Source organism: Pagrus major, chromosome 21 (genome assembly GCF_040436345.1).
Source record: "Pagrus major chromosome 21, Pma_NU_1.0".
Lineage (NCBI taxonomy): Eukaryota > Metazoa > Chordata > Actinopteri > Spariformes > Sparidae > Pagrus > Pagrus major.
The window spans coordinates 9,652,229-9,677,523 of NC_133235.1; the positions used below are offsets into that span (position 1 = coordinate 9,652,229).

At 41.2% G+C, this 25,295-nt stretch overlaps 3 protein-coding genes across 4 annotated transcripts; 2 read left to right on the top strand and 1 right to left on the bottom strand.

Moving 5' to 3' along the window:
* The first annotated feature begins 685 nt into the window (after window positions 1-685).
* On the top strand, window positions 686-7,421 carry LOC141017362 (cysteine/serine-rich nuclear protein 1-like). Its single transcript, XM_073492051.1, has 5 exons — window positions 686-795; window positions 3,320-3,525; window positions 4,984-5,246; window positions 5,329-5,631; window positions 5,811-7,421. Exons 2-5 carry the CDS (start codon window positions 3,321-3,323, stop codon window positions 6,780-6,782), a joined length of 1,743 nt encoding a protein of 580 aa, XP_073348152.1. The 5' UTR covers window positions 686-795; window position 3,320; the 3' UTR covers window positions 6,783-7,421.
* Window positions 7,422-9,565: 2,144 nt separating this feature from the next.
* On the top strand, window positions 9,566-14,771 carry LOC141016497 (Golgi reassembly-stacking protein 1-like). The gene is made up of 9 exons (XM_073490883.1): window positions 9,566-9,722; window positions 10,628-10,708; window positions 10,793-10,996; window positions 11,114-11,200; window positions 11,316-11,446; window positions 11,827-11,971; window positions 12,283-12,391; window positions 12,697-12,840; window positions 12,931-14,771. The coding sequence occupies exons 1-9, from the start codon at window positions 9,660-9,662 to the stop codon at window positions 13,425-13,427; spliced, it is 1,461 nt and encodes a 486-aa protein (XP_073346984.1). The 5' UTR covers window positions 9,566-9,659; the 3' UTR covers window positions 13,428-14,771.
* Window positions 14,772-14,847: 76 nt separating this feature from the next.
* LOC141016494 (WD repeat-containing protein 48) lies at window positions 14,848-24,756 on the bottom strand. Of its 2 annotated transcripts, none has more exons than XM_073490881.1 (18): window positions 24,683-24,756; window positions 23,836-23,976; window positions 23,620-23,698; window positions 23,292-23,504; window positions 23,044-23,132; window positions 21,643-21,744; window positions 21,334-21,558; window positions 20,866-20,940; window positions 20,480-20,582; window positions 20,295-20,392; window positions 19,446-19,553; window positions 19,229-19,325; window positions 19,042-19,137; window positions 18,334-18,439; window positions 18,089-18,176; window positions 16,814-16,890; window positions 16,476-16,668; window positions 14,848-16,377 (listed from the first exon to the last, which is right to left on the bottom strand). In XM_073490881.1, exons 1-18 carry the CDS (start codon window positions 24,728-24,730, stop codon window positions 16,282-16,284), a joined length of 2,034 nt encoding a protein of 677 aa, XP_073346982.1. In that variant the 5' UTR covers window positions 24,731-24,756; the 3' UTR covers window positions 14,848-16,281. The 2 variants fall into 2 exon arrangements, with proteins under 2 accessions (XP_073346982.1, XP_073346983.1); XM_073490882.1 differs by having other exon boundaries at window positions 16,195-16,377; window positions 23,620-23,695; window positions 24,683-24,755.
* Window positions 24,757-25,295: the final 539 nt, after the last annotated feature.

The window sequence follows — 25,295 nt, forward strand, 5'->3', positions numbered from 1 at the left end:
TGATTGCCCTCTGATAATCACCAGGTGGACGTTATTATTAAGGTTATTTATTTACCAGCATATCACTGCTTGTCACAGTGCAGTGTGAACACAACAGACAGAGATCTGTGGGCAGTAGTGACAGCTCAGAGCGTCTCCTGCCTCTGCATGTGTCACTGTCTGCGTCAAGAGAAGTCAGGGGAGCCACGGAGAGGACTTACGTGAGCCGAGATGGTTCCGCTCCCATCCGCTTCCGGCTTCGTTGGGCCGAAGTGCTCGTGTTAGCCTGATAACTATGATGATGAAGAGCAACCATTGGCACATATTAGTTAGACATGTTGAGAATGAGGTAAACAGCTGAAAGTGGCTTTATTTTCAAGCTGATGTGCATCAAAATTGGTTGGTTTGGTGTTAACAAGCTAACTCAACTGAATTTAGAACGAACGCCATGATTACAGTCTCAAGCTAGGTTTAATAAGAGGGCGAATCACTAAAAAGCATTGTTACTTTTTCATGAAGTGGACTATCATGCACCTGTTACACTACTAATAGCTTCTTTTTTTGACTTTTCCTACGGAATTGCTAGCCATCCTGACAGTTGTGCGCATGCGCGGAGGCTGAGTAGGCTGCACTATCTTGGTGCTGGCTGTCGTGTCTCTGGGAGCTCCCAGCCAGTCCTCTCATGTTCTCACTGGTACTACTGTGAAGCTTTACATAAACAGAGGGACACACACAGCTGGCTGGACCGCGGACAAGAGCCACAACTTCGTGTCAGTTTCAGCCTTCGTTTGTTATTATGCTGCCTTTTACTTCTTGGTGAGTAACTACCGGAAAACCACTGTATTATTACTCCCACAGGGTTTCTGTTGGTATTTACTGTGGTTCATATATTGACCTTATCGTATTTCTATTTATCACTTCGAATTACGTTTATCTAGAATCACGTAGTTTATAATTCTGTGTAATGTGGGCAATAACCCGAGCGTGACTGTTAATTTGACTGTAAATGTTCTGTTTCACGAAGCTCCAGAGAGCCTAAAAATTAGTACTAATGTTTAAACAAACTTCCCATCACAAAGATAAGGACTCCACTCAGTGTCTGAAGCAGCAGAGGAAGTTTGCTCTGGTTTAAGTGGGACTGTCAGTGTGTCTGCCGCACGGACAGAGAGAGGGGGGGCACTGTTGTCATTGTAGCCGACATGATCACCGTGTGTCTCCGCCAGGGGTGAAGAGGTCAGCAGCCTAATGACTGGTGTTAGTCCGAACAGGAAACGACTCGTGCACTCCCTCCAGTGAAAACCTGCCATGACATCCGTGCGACATTCCTGGAGGGATGCAAAGTGTGTTTGGACGCAGTGGGGAAGTGATTGTGAACTTATTCTGCGTCATGGTAGTTTGTTTTCCACGATGCCGTCACTATAAAAATGCCCTGCAGTCTATTCTTGTCTACTGTAGTATATTAATACAGTATAAGCCCCCCCCTTCTTGTTTCACGTGAACGCGCACGTGGACTGTGTGCCTCTGCTGCTTTGAACCTTTAAATTATTGATGTGCTCTCAGTGGACACCCACATGTACAGTAAGCTCTGTGCACACTGTCAGCTATTAAATGTAATAAATATGACATAACTGGGAGGAGAGCTAAAATACTACAACTGCAATGCAGCATTAATTAGTTCCTTTTAGTTTAGGAATGTTAAACACCATGCAGATGATTTCCAGCTGAGATGAATCCCTTCCTATGCAGCAGAGGGTTGTACAGTGTAAACAGTGTAATGGCACAAGGATCTGTCTCTTGTTTCACCTCTTATTTTCTGACGGATCCAGGAAGTTCCTCACTCTGAGTGCACACACACACACACACACACACACACACACACACACACACACACACACACATTGTTTCTCACTATTTGCTTGCTACAGACAATCAGAAACCTCTTTTCTTGTGGATCCAGCATAAGTGTGGATAACTGCAGGACAACGGCAGAGATGAGGGTAGTCAGTGGTTTATATCGCGTTTTCTGACTTGGAGGAATGTCACTGTTTGGCCTGTGTGCTCTGTCTTTTAGAAAGCACACGCTTACTACTGTTTTCCGTGGCTTGTGTGAGCTACCCTCCTCTCTGGGATTTGAGGGGAGGTCAGTCTAAATCCTGGTCAGCTGCTTGTATTACTGTCACTTATTATTATTATTGAACCATGATGGATCTTGAGGTCAAACAGGTCTGATTTTGTTTGGAGCCAGAAAGAAGAGTAGAGGTTTTATGTGAGTATACTGAGTTTGCAGGCTTTAAAGATTTAAACCTGAGTGATTTGATGACTTTCTGTCATTCTTACTGCTGGTGAAAAAAAAAAAATCTTAACCGAACCAGAGCTGTAACAATTAAATCGTTTAGTTGATCTGCTGAAAATTAACCAGCAAAAATTATGATATTTGATTTTTTAGGTCATTGCTTGAAGAAAAATGAATCCAAAACGCTCTGATTCCAGCTTCCCAAATGTGAATATTTAGTGTTTTCTTGGACTTTCATGGTATTCATTTTTTTTTTTCAATTCACCAAGTTGATAAATCCAAGTTGATACACACAGACGTGTATAACAGACTATGTTGGACTAGATTAATAACAACACAGCAACACCACTCTCGATTATTTCTCTCTTCCACTTAGTAGCTTCAAACAGCCCTGCTAAGGGTTTGATACCCTGAAATTACTCATGTTTGGATTTCTTTTCCATGTTCACATCCAAAAATAGCAGCCACTTGAACCAATACACCCCCCGGTCCTCAGCATGCAGCCATTGGACGGTCCGTTTCCACGTATTCTTCACAAAAAACTTGAGGAATCATTGGAATGTTAATTACTCTGTGGGGAAAAGAAAAAGAGCTGTTGATTTTTTTTAACTCTCACAAGTGCTCAGCTGGTTGTGAGAGCAAATGTAGTACTTCAGTTCATATTTGTACTCTTGTGAAACATCAGTTTGCTGGATAATCACTATCAAGATGTAATTAGACTAAACAAACTTGTGCCCTGAAACCGGCTCAACCGGCAGAGCTGCAGCTTCCTACAGGAAAGACCTCTCGTTCCTCCAGATGTCATTGTCAAAAGATGTTTATGTTTACAAGAAAAAACACATCATTGTTGTTAGAGAATTGTCATCTCATTATTAAATCATTACATAATGTCTCATTTCATGTTCCTGGGTTAGGAATGCTGCTGTGTGGACAAAACCACACGTTGCATGACATGTTTTCTGCCTCTTCCTGTACTGAACTGTGCATTTATCACCAAGGTATGCTAAATATTTAAACCAAGGTCCCTCATTTCTTGTGTTCATGCAGAATGTATGTCAACCACCACAGCCAAATAATGAGAGGCATCCTGAAGAGAAAGTTTACGGAGGTAGATGACTCCTCCTCCTCCTCCTCTCCTCCGTCCTCCCTCTCCTCCCCTGCCTCCTCAGAGTGGGAGTCCGACGGGGAGAGCAGCCCCTCTGACAACCAGGACTTCACACCTCACAGCCCGTCTTCACCCACCAGTTTACCCAGTAAGTTCAAACCCACAGCCAAATGTGTCCTCCTCTCTTTCAAATAATGCAAGCCTCCTCTTATCTGGCCGTTTTCCCATCAGTGTTTTATAGGAGTGTCTTATCAGCCTGCAGCAGCGCTGGCATGAGGACGCTAACTTTAGGGCGGTACTTGATATTACACATTGAACGACTCGTCTCTGGACTGTCTGTGTGGTTGTGTGGAAGATGATTTGCCTGGGCAATAGGATGTTGTGGAATCAATTTGAATAGCAAGCTCTCTTTAAACAAGTCCTATCAAATGGCCTTATTAAGATAACACAAAGCTGCAGAGAGGCCACGCAGTGACAAAGTATTCTTCAGTTGTTGTTGCTGTTGTTGTTTTACAGTCTAAAACCTAATGTGTAACAGCTTCAGGCTTGTTATTCTGAGCCTGTTACCAAGTCCCAATAGAGTCACGGTGCAAACAGTGCCCCAGTGTGGAGCTTTATAGACACACAGAGCAGCTGAGATGAGCTTAGTCAGCTGGTCTCAGTTGTTTACTGACTGTAGGAACAAGACTTCAGCCTCGGTTCTGTGTGAAGGTTGGATCATTTGGTGAAACTGTCAAACCAAACAGTAACCTGATGGATACTAAAGACTAAACCAGCAGAATGAGCCTATAGACTGTATGTTTTGGTAAACCTTCAAAGGACGTTTGTCAAACCCGGTTTACTTCATTGCTCTTTGTACTGTTGTTGTGTTCACTGTTGCCATGGACCTATTACTTGGTATTTCCTGTCCACATGTACGTTAAACTCCTGACCCAAGTGACTGCAGTGAAGCACCTGTAGTGTGTCACCTAGTGGCCGCTCAGAGAGCTACAGAAGACAATGCAGACAAAGAGTTCAAGGCCTGTATTTATTGGTATGCTAGAAAAAAGATTTAGTGTGTCCCCAACACATAGTATGTCTAATAATGCAGTCTATAATGCAGTATGACAAAAATACCAGGATGTTGTACTGCATCTGGTCACATTTTGCAGTATGCAAGCCAGCATGCTTTTCTGACCTAGAATCCTCAGTGCAGCAGAAGATATATCACAGTAACTGAGCCGCTGACAGAGCACAGACTGATGAGTCATCAGTAAAGCTAAAAATAAAAAGTATGCAATTTGGAACGAAGCATAAGAATACTATAACTTAAATTACAAAAGTACATTAGTTATATGTGATACTCGTTTCAGTCGAGTACTTGCTCAAACCTGATATTTGTCACCTTCATCATCTTGTCAAGTGTGCTGATGAACTGACTTTTTTTTTTAGACTCATACACAAATATGGGCTTAGAACTGGACTGCTCTCACAGATATGCCCATGTTTTCACAGTACATTGTTAAGGTCCTACTTGTTAAAGCAGAATATGGTCACTGTAAAACTGGACCTGACAGTGCCTCACTTCTTCTGATGTTCTTGTTGTGTCTTTCTTTAACGCAACCAGTTTGCTCCATCCTGAAGAGGCCCAAGCTTGCAGGCACACAGAGCACCGTGCGCTTTGACCAGGTGATGGTGTTCAGTTTCCCACGCTGCCAAGGCTTCACCAGTGTGCCCAGCCATGGAGGCGCCACCCTGGGCATGACCCGGAGGCACAGCACCCTCCAAAGCTACACAGTGGCTGAGCATGCATTGGAGCGACGGCACAGGCGCAGGGAGAGGCTCAGAGAGAGACTGAGACAAGAGAAGCTTGAGGCACTGAAACACAAAGTGAGTGCACTTCATTTCTACATTGGTCCACATTGCTCGTCTACACAGCAGATGTTTTACTTTACTGCTGTGTTGATTCCAGTTGATCACCAGTGGGGCCATTGACCAGAGAGAAGCAGACCGTCTCACAGTGGATCAGATCCCAGGTGGAGACACTGATGTCCACATCAGTGATGCTGAGCTGGAGGATGGATGTTTCCTTCAGCCGTACTCCTCAAGGCAGCGGCAGGCTCTCCTGCAGGCAGTGGGGGTGAAGCGTGTAGACCGGGAGGAGAAGAGGCAGCTTCACGCCCTGCGTCTGTCCAGGGCGGCCTGTGGATGTGACTGCCAAGGCTTTTGTGAGCCAGAGACCTGCGCATGCAGTCTGGCAGGCATCAAGTGCCAGGTAAGACACTTATACTAAAAACTACTTTGTTGGAATCTTGCAGACAACCTTCTAATTTATCAGCCAAAAACACATTTTAGCGGCACTCGTTTCTTAGTGATTATCAATACTAGTGCCAGTACTCTGTATATGAGTTCCCACAGCACTGATTTTGACTTTCTTCTATCTTTTATACACAGGTGGACCGCTTAAACTTCCCATGTGGCTGCAGTAAGGACGGCTGTGGAAACACTCAGGGGCGCATTGAGTTCAACTCCAGACGTGTGCAGACTCATTACATCCACACTGCCATGAGACTCGACCTGGAGAGGCAACTGCAAGATGAAACACTGAGCCAAGAGGACCAATCAGGACTTCCAGAGGACCTTCAAGAGTACGTGGACCAGGATGAGGCTGATGCAGTGCAGTGTGCACAAGACAAAAGCTGCCCCTTTGGGTTCACCATGGAGGAAGATGGTCTTCCTCTCACCATGCCTGCCACACCTGTCTTTCACTTCACGCCAGAGCGACTGGTAGTGGAGGAGAACAGCTGCAGCAGCGACATGACCGAGTCCTCTTGCTCCTCCTCGGACTCTGACGCAGGAGGATGCCTTAATGCGAGTCAGAGTCTTCCTGAAGTTGATGGAGGTTTGTCACGTGCCCTCAACATCTGTGACAATGATAACTACTCAGCGTGCAGCCAGCTGCGGCACACAGGAGAACCACTGACGCAGCACAGCAACAGCACACCTACTGACAGTATGGGACCACTGACAGCCAACACATTCACAGACAATATGAGCAGGACCTCACTGACAGATTACCTCGACGAGAACGCAAACCAAGCCAGAGACTTCTTTGAGGACGACTCTCTTGAGGGATTCCCCAACACCCCTTCCCCCACTGTGGACTACTCCTCAGGCAGGTACATGGACCTGAGTCTCTCCTCGGACTCCGACCTCGAGTTCTTTGACAGCGACTACCCCTCTGGACCTCTGCACAGCTCTTTCAAACTACACAGACACCCGGACAGCTTTTTCCACCTGCAGCTGTTCAGCTCTGTTAATCTGCCACAGTACGAGTCGAGCACCTACCTCCTGGAGTCTCTGATCGGCCTGACTGAATCGAGCCCAGAGCAGGGTTACGCAGTCAACGATACCCAGCTTTTATAGCTGATTAAAGGCAATCTATTGACATAACAAGAAACTGTATAAGAGAATTTAATGTATAAAGCACTGCTTTTATGTATTTCTAAGATTATTTCAATGTATATAGAATGATTGGTAAAATATTTTCTTAGCTGTATATTTTTCTATTGCCTCAAAATAATTTTGCCTTTGTTTCAGAGAAACTACACTTGAGTAATTAATATATGTCTTGTTTTTTATTTCCTGAACCTATATAATGATCTCTGACATGTTATTTAATGTCTTATACCATGGCCACAGAGAGTATTTGGATTGGTTGGAGGGCACATATTAGTTACATTGCTCTTTGCAAGATAAAACTAATGGCTGTAAAACTGTCTAACTACAATTTCTCCTAATTTTGGAGTAGTTGTTTGAGGTCATTTTTATTTTAAAGGTCACAAATTTCCTATTTTAAAGCTGGCCATGGTATAAGCAGGATAATCCACTTTAACACATGCAGTAATGGAAAAAATGACACTCCTTCATTTTAAACCTTCGGGTTGTGTTATATTTTATTTTTTTTAGAACTGCCCAGTTAATCATGGATTATCCTGTGTAGGAAAAATATGGTTAGAATATTTCTGTACTGGAGTAATGAAAATAAACATTTTTATTTATTTATTTACTAGTTTCAAATGAATTCAATGAGTGGTACTTTTCTATTCATCCCCAGTGTCACATTATAGGAGCAACAATGATAATGACATTCATCAGAGATACATTTCAGTGTTTTGTCTTGTCTTAATATCATGGTGTAATGACTGTGGTTTGTGATTCTTATAGTGCAGAGCCAAGAAGAGGACATACTAAAATGTACTTTTCCGTTGGCTTCTGTTATCATACACTAAAATGATTAGGTCATTCAGTACAGTCTCCACTATTTCACTCAGTCCAGTTGTTTCTTCATTGGAGGAAAAGCACACTGAGCCAGCATGCACAATACCAAGACCCCTGAACTGGTGCACTGTAAATGAAATGTAGTCATGTCAAAGTGTCTGCTGGTAAAACATTCAGTTCCTGGTTGATATGAATCTTCTGCCACTATTGAACCCATGGTACAGAATATTATCACGTTTGAGGGCTTTGCATCACCATTATATCATTACACTAAATACATATAATAAAATAATATGTTTTACCATAAAGGTAATGTTACTAGTAGTGGCTCAATAGCACAACCCATTATCCAGGGGTGGAAGAAGATCTTTTACTTAAGTTAAAGTAGAAATACCATGGTCTCAAATTATAATTGATTTAATTACAAGTAAGCGCAGTAAAACATACATAATTAATATCAGCAATATGTACTTTCACAGAAGCAAAAGTATGCTTTATACTCTTTCAAAGTTAAAAGAAAGTGATGGGATGTAACTAAGTATATTTAAGTACTGTACTTAAATATGATTTTACAATACTTGTACTTATACATGTTTTGGGCAAATATTGTAATTTTCACGCCACTACATTTATTTGATAAATTTAGTTACTAGTTACTTTTCAGATTGGGTGCTGCAAGTAATGCATTTTTAAAATAATTAATTTTACATGCAAACAGATTTTAAAAAGATGGATTTCAATACCTGGAAAAATGCAGAAACTCCGATCCAATAATCTGACAAGTGGATAAGTGGTCGACCCATTGTATAAAGTATGTACATACATGAAAATATATGTGTAATTTACTTTAACTTGTAATTTTGTTACTTGAGTACATTTATCGCCAGAAAAAATACATTTGGTACTAGTCCATCCTAAGGACAAAAGACCCAGGCGTAAGCAGAGTAATGTAGTTTATGCTGTTCAATGCAGCCAGGACTGCACAGATTTGTACATTGGGGAGACGAAACAACCTCTCCATAAACGCATGGCACAACACAGGAGGGCCAACTCCTCAGGTCAAGACTCTGCTGTCCACTTACATCTGAAGGAGAAAAAACATTCCTTTGAGGACAACAATGTGAACATCTTGGCCAGAGAAGACAGATGGTTTGAAAGAGGAGTAAAATAGTCCATTTATGTCAGACTGGAACAACCATCTTTGAACAGAGGAGGTGGCCCAAGACATTACTTATCACCCACCTACAATGCAGTACTGAGTTCCCTCCCCAGACAGCTTAACAACCATTCACTCCTGGGCTCACCTAGCCTTAGAAACCCACATGAAGGCCTGTTTGACTAAGGACCCACAAGTGGCCCTAACGACTCTGAAACTCAGAACACACACGTCCTTAACGACTCTGTAAGGACACTCCCATACAGAGTTTAAAAGCCTGCAGCTTCCCTCCAGTTAGTTAGAACTGAAGAGTCCTCTTGGATGAGAGGTGAGACGTCTTCAAGACACTGAAACAAGTCCAGTAGCCTACGATACAGCACCTAGATTTGATACTAAAGTACATTTACTATCAGATACTTTAAGACTTTAATTCAAGGACTATTTGTATGGGTGACTTTTACCAAAGAAAATTTAACACAATATTTTTACTTTTACCAAAGTATTACTTTTCAGTGTTTTTTGCACAGAATATTATGCTATTCTGTTTTTGTCATTAATTAACATACGTAAAACCATTTCAGTACTTTAGTTTGCTAATGTGGAGCAAATGTAGGTACAAACTAGGAAGTAACATAAACTGGAAATAGCCAAGTAAAGTACAAATATGTTCAAATTATTCATGAGTACAGATGAAGCAGCTCTACCAGCATTTGTGTATGTGCGCATGCGTGTTCGCGTTCGATACCAGCGATGATCGATTGTTTTGGGCTGCAGACAAGATGGCCGCGGACTGTCAACCGTAATAATTCTCACACTCTTGTTATTTTCTAATAATATTAGCTAATATTTGAAAGCTCCTGGCAGAAATGGGTTTATCACAGAGTGCAGAAGTGTCCGAAGGAGGAACCTATGGATACCATGTGCACGGCGTAAGAAATGATTCAGCTTTTTTTGTATTTGGAACAGCGTGTACTGCAGCTTATAATGAGATGTTACTGTATGCTAACACAGACAGCTAGCTAAGTAGTTGATGCAAACCCACCGGCGGTAAAAAAAAAAAAAAAAAAAAGCTGATGAGGTGGCACTGCTTACCTTTTACTCAAATATGACACATGCAAGGGAAACTTTATTTGTTCATTTAAAAATTACGCTTGAATTCAAGCGTGTAACTTTTCGCAAACAAAATCTTACAACAGTCCTGAATCCACTGAGCTATTATTGTTTTATTTGGCAGTTTAGTTTTTTAACCAAAGTCGTTAAATACAAGATGAGTGCCTGAAACTGTTAATGTTCATGTGAAGGTGTTCAGCATGCGGACAAATTAACGATAAGAGAATATAAATAGATGAATCGCTTAACTGCAACATTTTCATTGTGTTGCAACAATTACAATGACTGTACATTAAATTATGTCAGAGCAGAAATTATTAATCGATTAACTGATTAATCGATCGAGAGCGTTCAAGGGAACATGCCAAAAACATTTTAGGTTCAAGATTCTCAAATGGGAAGATTTGTTTATTGTATTTATATGATTGTAACTGAATGTTTTTTGTAGTGTTGGACCGTTGCTCAAACTAAAGAAGCATTTTTAAAGTTTTTGGGCCAAGAGAAACCAAACTATCAAGTGAATAATCATTAATCTGTAATAATAACAATAACCCATAGTTGAAGCTGATTACTGTACTGATGCCACTGGTAAAAGGCTATGATTTAATGCTCCAAAAACTTGTTCAAAGTTGTTCAATCATTGTAAAGTTTTGAACATGTAACTGTAACTCTATTAAAGATGAAGCTCCACAAGTAATTGAAATACTGGTGTTGTTTTTGACAGGTGCAGCCGAGTTCCCCTGCAGAAGAGGCCGGACTGCAGCCCTTCTTTGACTTTATTCTGTCTCTGGACAACAAAAGACTCGTAAGTTTATTGGTTGTCTATTATAAGTAGAGTTAGAGAGTAGAGTTACATACTGTTTTGACTCCTTTCATTACTGTTCACCAGAATGAGGAGAATGATCTGCTCAAGGAGCTTCTGAAAGCCAACATGGAGAGAGCGGTGAAGATGGAGGTGTACAGCACGAAAACCACCAGAGTTCGTGAGCTGGAGGTGGTTCCCAGTAACATGTGGGGAGGACAGGGCCTGCTCGGTGCCAGTGTTCGCTTCTGCAGCTACCAAGGAGCCAATGAGAATGTCTGGCATGTTCTGGTGAGCTTCTTCATCAGTAACCAGGAAAACCAAAGCAGCTGACCTAACTCTGATTTGAACTTGTCATCACTCCACTATAGCTTTGCTTTTTGTTTGCTAACAATTCCATTCCTGTAGGATGTGGAAGCCAGTTCACCTGCTGCACTGGCAGGGCTTCAGCCACACAGTGACTACATTGTTGGAGCAGATCAAGTGCTGCAAGATGTAAGATGCTTTATTGTCAGCGTTTGGCTCTGATATTTTGAGCTACAAATCCTGTCTCTGAATTAAGTGTGTTGAAAGATGAGTTGTAGTTACATCCCGAGTTGTTCGTTTCCAGTCAGAAGACTTCTTCTCGCTGATTGAGGCCCATGAAGGGAAGCCCCTGAAGCTGCTGGTGTACAACACACAAACAGACGCCTGCAGGGAGGTGGTGGTCACACCAAATGGCGCGTGGGGTGGAGAGGGCAGGTACGTGACAATACAGAAAGTATTCAGGGTGATTTACCGGAGAAAACCTCTGCATTTCACCTTTTAATATGGTAATTGTTTTGCCTTTAGGCTGTTTGGGCTATTCAAGATAACATTCACTCCTTTCCATTTCAATAAAGAACAAAACAGTTGGCCCATAATGCCTGTGTTTGGTATCAGTGGAGGTAAATGCTAAATAAAGAGAAAGGTGCATGCAGGTCAATTCTCTTCTGTTCTGTTGTTTGGCTTATGCAAATAAGTCAACCATTGAAATTAATTTACAATAAAGCTTTTTTACATTACACAGCATTAATTATTTATTAAAAGAATGAATTGTTTAATAATGGTGTTATAAATGGTCTATAAACATTCCAACTTAGTTTGGGTTGTGGCATTGGTTACGGCTACTTGCACCGGATCCCAGCACTTCCTGAAGCATCGACCGCAAAGCCTCCCACCCCTGTTCCTGAGGAGGAACCGTCTCCAGAGCTGCCAACAGAGCTGCCAACACATGGATTCACAGAGGTAAACCTGAATCCACATTAACTACAATAACTGCTGCAACTGATGATTAATTTCACTGATAGTGTTATCCACTACAAGTGGTTAAAAATCACATTTGAGAAGCTGAAAACAATTATTCGGGATGTTTGTTAGATAAATTGTTTAAAATAACTGTTAAATTACAAAAAATGTTCATGTTTTTTAATTAACTCGTTCTTTCAGCATTATCATTTGCCTGTTTTGCTGCTGTTGTAGCTATTTACTAACTTAGTGTACTGTGACATGAGATCAAATTATTGGTAGTAGCAGCTTTTTTTCTGTTTATGTTCCAGGCACCTTTGATGGCACCTTCAAGCCAAAGTGAAGATGTGTTGGACCTGGAGCAGGTCGCCCTGCAGGAAGCTCCTCTACCTCCACCCATCCAGAGAGTCATGGACCCAGGTCAGTTCACATACACATACAGCTTTAGAGGATGTTGATGTACAACATGTGTGTCTCTTTGGTAGGGATGGACATCAATAGTATATCATTATCATCATTTGAGACTATATATCATCTTAGATATTAGATATCGTTGTATCATCATACAGCATAAAGGCTGCATTACAGTAAAGTGATGTAATTTTCTGAACTTACCAGACTGTTCTACTTGTTCTAATTTATTTGAGGACCATATTGCTCAGCCCTGCTCTTTTGCATCTCACTGTATGTATAAAAGTCTTCTTGTCCTGTGTTTGCTTTTCCAGGTTTCTCAGACTCTGAAGTGGCGGTGATGACCCCTGATGCTGCAGATTTGGTGGACAGACTGGATCTGTCCATGTCGTCCATCGACATGACCAACACCGCACTGGCTATGCACGAGGAGAAGGAAGGTGAAATCTCCGGTGTTGGTAAGTTAGACCAGCAGCAGTTCATAACAGTTACTTGGTGCTTTTTTGGGGGAAAAAACATTGACTATGCTTGTATTTCCTGTCGTACAGAGGAGCTTGAGGACAGTGTGCTGCTGTCATCGTCAACGGAAAACCAGACTGACCCACAAGAGCTGAGCTCTCAGGCAGCCATGGACCTCACTTCTGCTCTGGATTCCAATGACACTTTGTCAGATTCAGGCATCCCACCAGCTGAACCATTTCACCTGCTCACAGAGTCTACAGACGAACCCGTCTCTCTCTGTGAGTCTAGCAACAGTCCAAGCCCATCTATGGGTGCATTGTCTCCCCTTGTAGAGTCCCCCGAGTCCCCCGAGCCTCCTGCTGAACCCTCTGTCCCAGCTGAAGACCCTCCCTGCCAATCTCCCGTCGATCTCCTCCAATCCTCTGCTGTGAATGAGGTGACGGTGGACGATTCACCAGCTCCAGACGTCGAGGACGAAACAGCGCCAGTGGAGGAGTCTGAGGAGCTTCTAGATGTGGCTGATGCTCATCACTGCAGCCATGAGAGTGATGAGGAGGAACCAGAAGAGACACCTCTTGAGTAAGCTTCAATCAGGCCATAGAAATGCAAAGTGAAGTTGACAATCACTGGGGCTTTTTTTAAAGGAATAGTCGATAGGAAATATACGCTGTCTGATTAGTTACACTACAGAAACCAGCTAAAGCATATAAGTAAAAAAACACTTTCAGGCACTGTCTGTAGGAAGATCCTTTTTGTTTTATGTGTAAATTTAAAGTTACTGCTCATTTGTACGCCAAGGTTTTAATGTGATGCTTCCTTGCTTGGTGCAAAATTAGATTTTACGGGTGACGAGACTTTGGAACACAAAAGTGAAGAATACTTGAACACTTCCAAAGATAAACACATGCATTTACTGCAGGAAAGCACAGCTGCACCTTTATATCCAGAAACACTATCAGAGTTTTTGAAGCTACCAGACTGCTGGCAGCAAGTAATGATTCACACAATACAGCTTTTAAAAACAGAGGACTTTTACTATAGTACATGGCCCGTGTATTGGATTTTTAACTGTTTTTAATATGTTATGAGGGAAATATTTGTCCACTTGTGCTGTGTGAAACCAGTCAGTACAAGTTTTTACATCAGTTTTGAAAAGGTCAGTATATTTTAAAGGTGCACTATGTAGTTTTGGGGAAGACATTTTAATCAGAAGAGAAAGATCTTCATTGACTGATTTGATTTTATACCTAAACTGAATACCTTAAAGAACAACACAGTTTCATACTGTTTCACTTTGTTTATATTTCACGGACCCCGACACCGTTCTTGCTTCAACAGTATTCTGGGGACCGTATTTTCCTCTGAGAACAGCCTGTTTATTCAGTTAATGAAAAAAAATATTTCTGAGTTTGTATGATTTCCTCATTAATATTGTAAATACTACAATCCTGAGTTTGAATTTCTTCTCCAAAACTACAGTGCCCCTTTAAACACTTGTATGTATTCAGCCATGCAGTTTGTGATCTTTTTGAAAAGAGTTTTACTGCCTGTATTGTTGGAATAATGTCCCCATGTCTCCTTTAACACTCTTATTTTGTAATTTTGGTGATCTATGCAACAGTAGACGAGTACTTTGTACACCCAGTAGATGACAGACCTTTCATATAGAGTATGTAAGAAGTCTGAGAACAGTGATGCTGCTGTTGAGTTAATCGTTTTCTGTTTTTCTAGGGGGCTTCTTAATGTTTTTCACAGTCAAAGTAGGTGCTAGTATGTAAAATAAGGAAAAGTATTTTTGCAGATATTTTATCAAGTAATTGTATGTTTTATTAGGAATGAGTGGAGAGTCTTTTGATGAATGTGAAACGGGTGAATCTTCGATGGTTAAACAATCATATCACTTGACTTAAAAAAAAAAAAAAAGTTGTCCCTTGTTTTTCTTATTTCACACTCATCAGCTGAACACATTACAACTCAACAAACATCCACTTATAATCCTCATATTTGTCATTGTTAAACCATTCCAATTTATTTCTTCCAATGCCTAAAATATACATATTTCACAAATTATTACAACAAGGGATATTGCAGTGTTATGGCCCAATTTTGGTACCCATCGTGTTTTTTGGCCAATTAGAGTTCACTCGATGCATCCCCACTATGGCGTTAAACACACTCATCATGGCAAAAATTAACAGCAGAAAATTTACAATGAGAGGATCTGTTGTTCTGCTTGGAGACACCAAGAGAGAAATGGGTATTTCCATTTATTTCACTTTGGTGAATTTCCCACAGTGGTTGAATATTTATATGTTCTCTTGGATGAGATTCCCCTTCAAGTTATATTCATGTTTCATTGAACTCCTATAGAATCTAAAATGAAATATACATTTGGAACAGCCCTCACTGTCATCAAAGTCACTGCTCATGACCCAAGCACAGAGCGAGTAAGCACGAGTTATTGTTAAAGATACATACCTTATAATATATAATTTCCCGATTGCTAAGATGACTTGGACGACTACTAACATTCTTAAACTGCAAGATTCTGGGTTGTAGTGAATACAACAGATGCAATTTTTAACATCCAAGTCAAATTACCTTCATGATCATGAATGTGTGCTCTAGGGATTTGGAAAATATAACAGTTTGTTTTCAGTAAGCTGTACAACAACACAATAAAACTGCTGCAAAACCAAAAGTCACTTAAATCAAAAAATGTTGTACATATATTTACAAAAAAAATAACATTCAGTCCATTGAGAACAGCACAGCTAAAAAGAAATGACAAAGACAAGTGTTTCTGTCAATGAGGTTCAAGCTCTGCGGTAATTAGATGTCTAAGCCGAGGTTAAGTTCAAGTTAAGATGACGACAGAACAGAGGAGGACTGTGACGCTACCCAGAGACCGAGTGTACTCCTAAACTGGTGGTATAGCTGAGACAGGTGTGGAGTGTTTGTAGAACAAGGACAGTTTCTGGAATGTACTAGAACAAACAAACAGTCTACTACATCCATGTGCACACACACACTCTTGGACACAAACATGTACTGTAACTTCAGTCGCTTCAAAATAAAGATGCCAATCAAAAGGAAAGAATAAACATAGCAGTCAAAGAAAGAAAACAAAAATAAATTGGTGAGCGCTGGAGGAAACGGTCCGTTCTCTTAATTCTTGTCAAACTGTAAAAAAGAAAAAAAAAAAAAGAAAGAAAAGAAACACTACGGACCACTCTTCTCGCAGGTGTCTCTTGGCTGCTCCGGCCTGTTCTGGTCAGTTCCCTATGATACACCGTGAGCCACGTCCTCACAAATTTTACTGGATTCTCATTGATGCTGCGACTCTGGACCACACAATGGGGTTTTAGGGTACTACATGTCAGAGGTGGGTGGTGATTGGCAAATGACGAAAGTTCCCGTTTTAAAAATTGTGACTTTCACGTGGACTTCTGCCTATAGTGAAGCGTCAAGTCCCCTCCACTCTTCCAGATAAAATGTTTAACTGTTCGCAGGTCCATGTTGGGATCTAGAACCTGGTCAAAAGATAAAGAGTAAAAGGTTAATTCAATGAACAATGACTGAGACTGCACAAACTTTACTCAAAGTGTACACACAAAGACACCATGCTCACCTGGTCTTGACACATTAGTTCTATCTTCTCCTCGGCCAGCATTGCCATGTCCTCCTCCTTCTCCTGCTCCCCGGGCTTATCGTTGGCTGACGAGCTGGTGGTCTGAGACTCGTTGTCCAGGTTGATGATCTTCTCGTAGACGTGCTCCATCACCTTCCTCACCTGGAGCATGTCACTGGCCGAGAGGCGGTCCCTGCAGAACACACAGAAGGTAAACTCAGCTCTCAATAGGCAGGCAGCAACACAGATCTGCAGCATCCATGTCAGTGTAGATGTACTCTGCTAACGTCATCACATAATCAAAGGAAATACAATTCAAGAGTAGACATGGAACTCACTTCTTTAGAGTTTTTGCACCAGAGGAAGAATGGGGCTGGAGGTAGAATGGGATTTTGTTGAACTTGGGCATATTTTTCTGGAATAGAAGAGGAAAGATAATACATGTGAATCAAAAAATAATAATGGGAGGATCAAACTGTGAGTGCACATAATGTATCACAGAGATGCTAAAGAATTTAAAAATACAGTGACATAGCCCTTTAAATCTTAACTCTGATGTTGTGTAGGAAAAAAGCACAGGTGTAAATAATAATAATAATAATAATGGCTGAATTCCATTTAGCTGCTCTGGTTTAAAGATTGTGGTATTATTCATGCTGGCCCACTTGAATAGAACATAACCATCATTAATGTTCTTAGTAACAACTGTGCTTTACCTACTTTGGCTATGAAGCTAAATGTCTGCTGTTATAAGGTCTATTAAAGTACTTCAGAAGTACCTGGATTGTGTTCTTACAGTGAAAAAGCACAATCTTTTACCCCCTAAAAAGTCCCTGCTCGGTTAGAGTGACAGTGCTTTCCAGAAGTACAGGAACCTTGTGGGTGGGGCTTGCAGCGCTGACCATTTCTGATTGGCCGAGTACTTGCAGCACTGTATTTCCACTAACATTAAAGAATCTGCAGCTGCAAACCAGTTTGTTTTTGTTCATTGTGCTTTGACACGTCAATGCGGAGTTAACAGATTAAAGTATACGGCAGATGGGCTGACAGTCATCATTGTGGTAAAGCTGCGCACAAAAATAATGTGCCGTCACTTTTTCATTCATCAGCGGATTAATTTGCCTCATCTTCACAGGTTTTAAGACTGCAGTGGAAACACAGCAACAGGCTGAAGTAATCTTTAAGTTCATTGGAAAGTACTTCCTGGGACAAAAAAATCTAGGTGCTTTAGGTAGATTAATTATAGAGGCTTAACGGACTCAATAATTAATGTCATCTTTAACAACAGGAAAGAGCAGACTCTTTTGTGATGCTTAGCAACAAAAGCATTCATGATTTCCTATGATAAGGTTCAAGCTGGCAAACTGATGGTTTGGTAAAAGTCAGTGAGAATAGGTTTGAAACCACCAATGTCACATTGACAAAAATGTATTTTGTTTGCTTCTCGAGTAAAAAAGCTTAAATATACACAAAAAGTAACACATATAGGTGATCACAAACACTCTCACATGATCCTCCAAATTGGAAATTATAGTCTATTTCAGCTGTGATCAATTTGACTTCATCTTAATTGATTTATTGTAAAATTAAGGTAAAAACTTAATTGTACTCACATCTACAGTTATATCAATAACCCACTGTGGGACTGTCTCATTCAGCAGCATGGACTCAGTCTCTCCACCTGAATCTCTACAAAGCAACCTGCAACACAAAACACAGGAGCAATTCAGAGGTGCAATAAATCAGTCAACTATTAACATGCATGTTTATTTCAATCATAAATTACATTACAAGGCCCACTGCAGCACTCTGAATTTACATTTAACCTGCATTCATAGGGATGTTAGTGAATCATTACCTGAATAGAGTTCTGCCTCCTGCTTCCCCAAAGATGACTGGCGTGTGTGGTGGCACTTGGAAATATCCATTTCCCTTCTGGACCCTGTTCTCCTGCTCTCCGTTCACTGAGGGCACAAGAACACAATCCAATTGTAAGACACCGAAACACAATGAATGGCGCTTTAGACACCAGGCGCTCATTTACACTAGCAGGAAATGATGTCAAGTGGAGCGATGAATACAAACGTTGAAGTTCCCAGAGCATCACTGCAGAGGTTTGCTTGATTTAGTTTTATAAAAGTCTTGCATAGCTAGACCTATCTCCCCAGCACTGTGTCAGCGCTGGAGAAAGGTCTGGCTGCAGCAAATATCATTCTGGGATGAAAAACATGCTCACCCCATACCAATCACGTTGTGCTGAGCAGCTCTTAACCCCGGATGCAGCAATGATGCCCCTTCAAAACAGTGTCGGTGAAAACTTAGTTTGCACGTGCAGAGGCAGTTAGCTAACAGGTAAGTGTTTGAGTAACTTGCCATTTTCAGTGTGTCAGCTAATAACTTGGAGGTTGTCGTATATTTTCACATAGCGATGGGAATTTTGAAAACAATACACACAGATAGCGGAAGGAAGGGTGGGAACAGGTGACCAACAATGGGCTTTATCCCAACAGTCGTGACCGGTAAGTCAGACTAGTTTCATAAGGACATAGCAGTGACTGGTCCTCACCGTGGTTCACCTCGTTCTCTTCCTCATCCATTGGGTTGATGCGAGTTCTGGGCCAGAACTCCAGCAGAGCCTGGAGCAGCAGTCCACCCAAGTTTACTGCAGAGATGAAGTTAACAAGTTAGCAGTTGTGAAATATACAGTTTGCTAGTTTTTTTTCCTTTAATATGAAATGGGTCAGATATCTTACATTTTGGGTCGGATCCATCAGAGCTTGAAAACCCAGCGTCCTTTGCAGATACCCAGGCAGCAAAGCAGTCACTCTCATCCAATGTGATGGTGAGCATCTATTCAAAGAGAAGAAGAACGATGAGACTACTAACCAGGCTGGAAGGACTTCTGAGTTTAAAAAAAGTCGCAGCAGCTGATGGATCAGAAGTTCTCGTGTTTTCCAGGTTTGGACTCACCCCAGTTTTCAGATCTACAGAGAACCAGTTTGGCACATAGACCATCTTGAAGCGCTTTTTAATCTCTTCGTCAAACTCCACTTTCCCCAAGTCTTCACCCTTGCAAGCCTGAAGGTAAAATACACATTAAGTGAGTTTAAACAGGGTTCCCCACCTTCTTAAACATTAAACTCTCTCAAATTCAAGGACCCAACACAGCGTCGTTTGAGACGCAGATCAAGGTTAATTACTGTACACAACACCGAGAATTTTCTCAATGACAACAACTTCCAACAACAGAACAAAACGTGAATTTATTCATTCAGTTATCCATTCAGTCTAAAATGGAGATGTGAAAGCAGACAAAATAGCATTGTGAAAGTGAGGTTTATAGGGAAACGATGATGTCATTTTCTACAGCAATTACAGTGTGGTTTCAACATTTACTTCATAATGATCTGTTGAAGAAAAAAACTTGTCTATTGCCAGTCTAAGCAAAAAAAAAAAAAAAAAAAAAAAAAAAAAAAAAAAAAATCAGAAAAAATTCTATTCTTGCACAGAATATATAAATTCGAGCACTTTCAATGAGGCATGTCTATTTGTCTATTTCAAAAACCTTCAAGGCCTGACACTTGTTTTTTTCAGCTCACATACACAGACTTTGAAGGATTTTCGAGTGTCTATGGGAACCCTGATTTAAACCACAAGTATCACCAGGAGTAAACACTGATGATCATCTTCTAAAATCGCTGTGGTGTGACTTGTTAGAGCATAATTTGAACTAAAAGAATCAATATAGCTTTTACAAAAAAAATGCCAGATGCAATCACACTGTAACATACCTAGAAATAAGTGCAATTCTGGGCTTACCTTCAGGACGTCCCAAAAAGCCACATTGTTGTTGGTGTCTTTGGTGAGTATGTGTCTCTTGTCATTCAGAATGTGGCACTGGATGATACTGGCACCTCCTGCAAACACAACACAGAATTACATTTTATAAAATGCCAGAGAGGACGAAACAGAAGATAGTGTTTTCGATAAATGTACACATTTACCCTTGATGACTTGCTCTGGCTGAGTGCACAGTGGTGTCAGAGGGGTCGTGCAGTCGTTGTCATACTCCCCTGATGATCTGAAGTTGTGCATTCCCTTTAGAGACTGCACACACAGGAAATAATAGTCATTGCAGATTATGCTGGATTTTAATAATCACATCCTCACTCTTCCTTGCAGCAACAGCTGTGATTAATGTAATACAATTATCTTTTGTGTATCACCCACACCATCACAAAGCTGCTTTAAATTCTTACACAAATTACAGGAGGATTACTGCAGAATAGCATTAGGCGTGGCCACACGCACAAGTCTCCATCAACACTGTATCCCAGAGTCATTATGTTGACAGTCGAGCAGTGATCTCAGAGGTGTCACGCATGCTTACCCATTTATTAACGGATGACTTGGTGGTGGAGACCCAGATTGCTGGAGGTGGGTCAGCAGATCTGTCCAGTTCCATCTGAGCAAAAGAGAAAGATGGCAGAAGGTTGAATGAATGCAAATGGTTTTTGCTATGAGCACCGGAATCACTGAAGAGAGTAAAAGGGTCATTATTTTGAACCAATTTTTTTTTTTTTTTTAGAAATATAATAAAGTACAACTTTTCTTATAATAAGCACCGTCACTGCTCAAAGGAAACAAAAGAATCGTGCGTGTGAAATGAAAGAATGACTTAAACATCAATAAGTACACCCAGTACTGACATCAACACCGTAAAGAGACACCAGTTAAAATCAATGGTCAATGTACAGACTACAAAATGCAGAGAAATCATTTATTTTTAAACTTGTTCATTATATTCTATAAACAAAACAGTAGATGTATTCCAGGTTGGAGTGTGCTAGCTTCTTACTTTGAGCACCGGGGCCTTCTCCTCGCAGATGAGCACACGGATGTCTGGGTTACGCAGGTCAGTGCAGTAGATCTTCTTGTCTCTGCCTCCAGAATAGACGTGTGTGAAGGCCTCATTGACCTGCAGGGCCCAAACCCCTTCATCGTGCACTCGGTAGGTGGCGATACACCTCTGCTGGCCGAGTGACCACAGGCGGATGGTCCCGTCTGAACTGCCTGACAGACACTGGAGAAGGACAGCAGGTTCAGTTTTTAAAAATCCTCAGTTCAGCAGTGGCCACTGCTGTATATTTGAGATTTGTAAACTCACCTGAGTGCCATCTCGATTCAGCAGCAACGACTTGACATTGTCTGTGTGACCCTTTAGCTTCATCAGTTTTGCACATGTCCGAGGATCCCACACTCGCAGAACCTGAAGAAGTAATAAAAAGGGAGGAAATGAAAATGGGCACTTCTTTACTAAATTCACATGCACACTAGAACCAGATTACAGAGACTAAACAAGGCAAGGTAATATTTCAAGCAAAGCATTTATATGGTTTCAAAGGGACTGAACACCTCTTGTAACCCCAGTTCACATTATTTGTTATGTCATCTAATTATTGTTCTCGCAGCCTCCAGGAAGCATCTTACCAACACCTCAGAGAGGAGGGGAAAATGGAGAAACTTGTAGAGCTGGGTATCATTCGAAAAAAGTTTGATACCGGTACCGACACCGATACCCTGACTTCAACACCAGTTCTTGAATGTTTCTTTTTCAATACCAATTATATGAAATCTTTTTTAACAAAAGATTACATTACACAATGATTTGTGAGCCCCGTCTCTGGGCGTTACCTATTTCCTGCAGCCAATCACCAGCATTGTTAGATCTTGGCACAGCAGTTACACAGGCTTATTGGCTCGCTGACACTGATGAGATTAACTCCTTTGAAAGATATTGAAATTGGGAATCGAATGACAAGACATTTTTAGATACTCGATAGTATTGAGGCAATTTGGTTGGTGCCATTAAAGGATTAAAGTTCGATACCCAACCATAGCAACTTGTATGTGTCATTTCTCACTCTGGCGAATCTAAGGAGTACTTTAACATCCCAAATTCTTCCCAAAACTGGCAATAACACTGGCACCATCTCATTATAATCTGTAATCTTTGGCTCTTCAGATCCTGCAATACTGCAGTAAAGAAGACCCGTCAATATGCCGGCTTTGCTTTTATACACTGAACCGAACAAGTCTGTATAGCGCTGCCTCAGTGTGTGATTTGAAATAGCATGCTGGCACATGTAACAGTTTGTGCCAGTCCTGTTGGCTCACCTTTTTTGTACAGATGTCAATTTGTCTTTGTTACTACCTCCACTGTCGGCTTAAAGGGGGAACAACAATGTCCAGCCATCGCATGTTTTTACGTTTTACCCAGAAGGGCGAAGCAGAATAACGGCGCAACATTCCTGCCTTGAACAGGCTGTGTTAAAGGGACTTTTGTGGAATCTGCAGATCATGCAGAAATCAAACTAAGACATAAAGGCTCCACAATAATTCAAGAGATTTTTGAGTAATTTCCTGTATATCTATTATCTGAGGACATTCTCAATCAAGCTGTAAGATGAATAAACACCCCAGATAAAGTGTTAATATGACAGGTGTCATTTTTTATCTAGTGCACTTGAACTAATAGTGTGCATATATGTATGTGTGCTACCCAAACCTTTTCTGTGGATCCAGATACGATGACTGTGCCCATCTGGTTCATAGCCAGACTGTAGATAGAGTCCTTGTTACCACTCAGTGACGAGGCTGTTAGGGGAGACAAATCATAGTGAGTCTACAGGTACAGAATATATCCCGGAGAAACATATCAGCTATTACAGAACAATAGTCAGTGTATATGTACAATAATCAGAACCACACTATATATGGACTAAAAATGGGCAAACAGAAACAAACAATACTTACTGGTGACAGTGTTGTTGGAAGCAGTGAGTGCCGTTAGTGTGTTCACATCCCAAAGAAAGATCTGCCGGTCCAGACCTGCAGATGCCACAAGCTCCTTGTCCTTAGCATAGGCCAGAGCTTTCACGTAGTCTTTGTGTGTTCGTAACGTCGACATACAAAATCCTTTGTGCGCATTCCATACTTTGACTGTTGTATCTGATGAGGCAGAGATCACTGAAACGGAAGACAGTGAAAAGTGTATCAGATCAATCTGTCGGCCAGAACAGTAGAGATGCTAAACAATGCCTTAAACCTACATTTAAAAAAAGCTGTCAGTAATTATACTCACATGTTTTTCCATTGCAACAGAGAACTATGTCATTAACCCAGTCTGTGTGATGCTCCATCGAGGCAATGTATGGGTCCTGCTGCAATCACAGAGGAGAGAAATTAAGACACTTCCACTGCTGAATATAAGAGAAAATTATGCATATGATAACACAGCTGCACAACCATATTGGGAGTGTAATATTTCAATATAGGTGAGGAATTTAAGAGGCTCTACTTTGTGCTGGTAGACGCTCCATATCCGGATGATGGAGTCCCGTCCAGCAGTGAAGAGCCGGTTCAGCGCAGGGTCTAGCTGGAGAGCATTCACCCCGTTTCGATTGTACTTCTCCACCTCATCTCTAATGACATAGGACACCTGAAACACAGAGGGGAGAGTGAGCAGTGAGGTCAGGCTAATCTCGAACACATCTGGTTTTTCCCACAACACACCCACTTTCCTACGGCACATTTCGCAGCTAACGATTAAGTTTCATGCACTTACGTTGAAAGGACACGCAGAGTCGGTTGATAAAACTATCTAACTAAATGACACATATTTTTGGGAAATAATTTCCCGTAGGTTGATATTAACTATGGTCAAATTCAGTACTTCTATCATGCTGTCATCTGGTAGTAATGTATAACTGGCAGACTGCACTACAGAACCAACGAGACACGTACGTTTTCCCAGCAAATAGACCGAGCCCAAATCCAGTGTAGCTTAGCTACCATCAACGCCGTACTAGCATGAAAATGCTTCTAAGACAGCACATGAAATATTTGTACTAATATACGAGCTGGGTAGTTGTGTTATAACGTTTGCAACACGTACTTATATGATAACTGTTTAGAAAAACATGTTATGATTTTGACGCCAGCGTTAGCAGAAGACGCTAACAAGTAGCTAACGTGAGCTTAGCTAGCTAGATTAGCCGGCTTGAGTCATGACTCATAACAGCAACTCTGCCGTCTGCGGGCGGTTATTACTGTCCGTCAAATATCCGTGAAGCACTTTTTAAAGCTGAGGACCCTGACGTGACAGCTGACAGACACTTAGCAATAATGCAACTACTGTAATTTACCTGTACTTTTCTCCGCCCAGCAGCATTTTGCCTGTGATGCGTGGCCATCTTGCATGTTGACAGTCAATTCATGTGATGCTACATCCGGAAAAAAAGGCAACATATGCACCTGGGCTTTATGGGTAATGTGGTTTTCACAGTGTCCTCTAGTTTCACTGTGCAAAGGACTGTTTCCCAGAGGAGTTGACCATTTTCAGTAACAAGGGTGAGAGCATGGGAGACCAGAGAAATGCACAAAATGAAAGAAAGCATCTCAGTTTAAACATTTAAATCATCAAAGTGGAGTTTGCATTTAGTGGACAACTGCCTGCCAACAGTTGTTGTATGATGTTTAGGTACAAAACATATTAACATATATTTAGACACTGTCAGATCACTTACAAAATACCATCAAGGCACTTCGTCACCCACAGCAGGTCTTTAATCCTTTGGCATTGGTGCCCAATGTGCGGGCCCGCCATCACATTTGATTCTGCCAGATGTTTCAAGAAATAATAATTATCTAAAAAAAATATGCAGGCCTAAAATGAATCACTAATATGTAGGATCCCCAATTATTAATTATTTTTCATCATCTCAACATGGCTGACACTTTGCACAGGTGGTCAGTCAG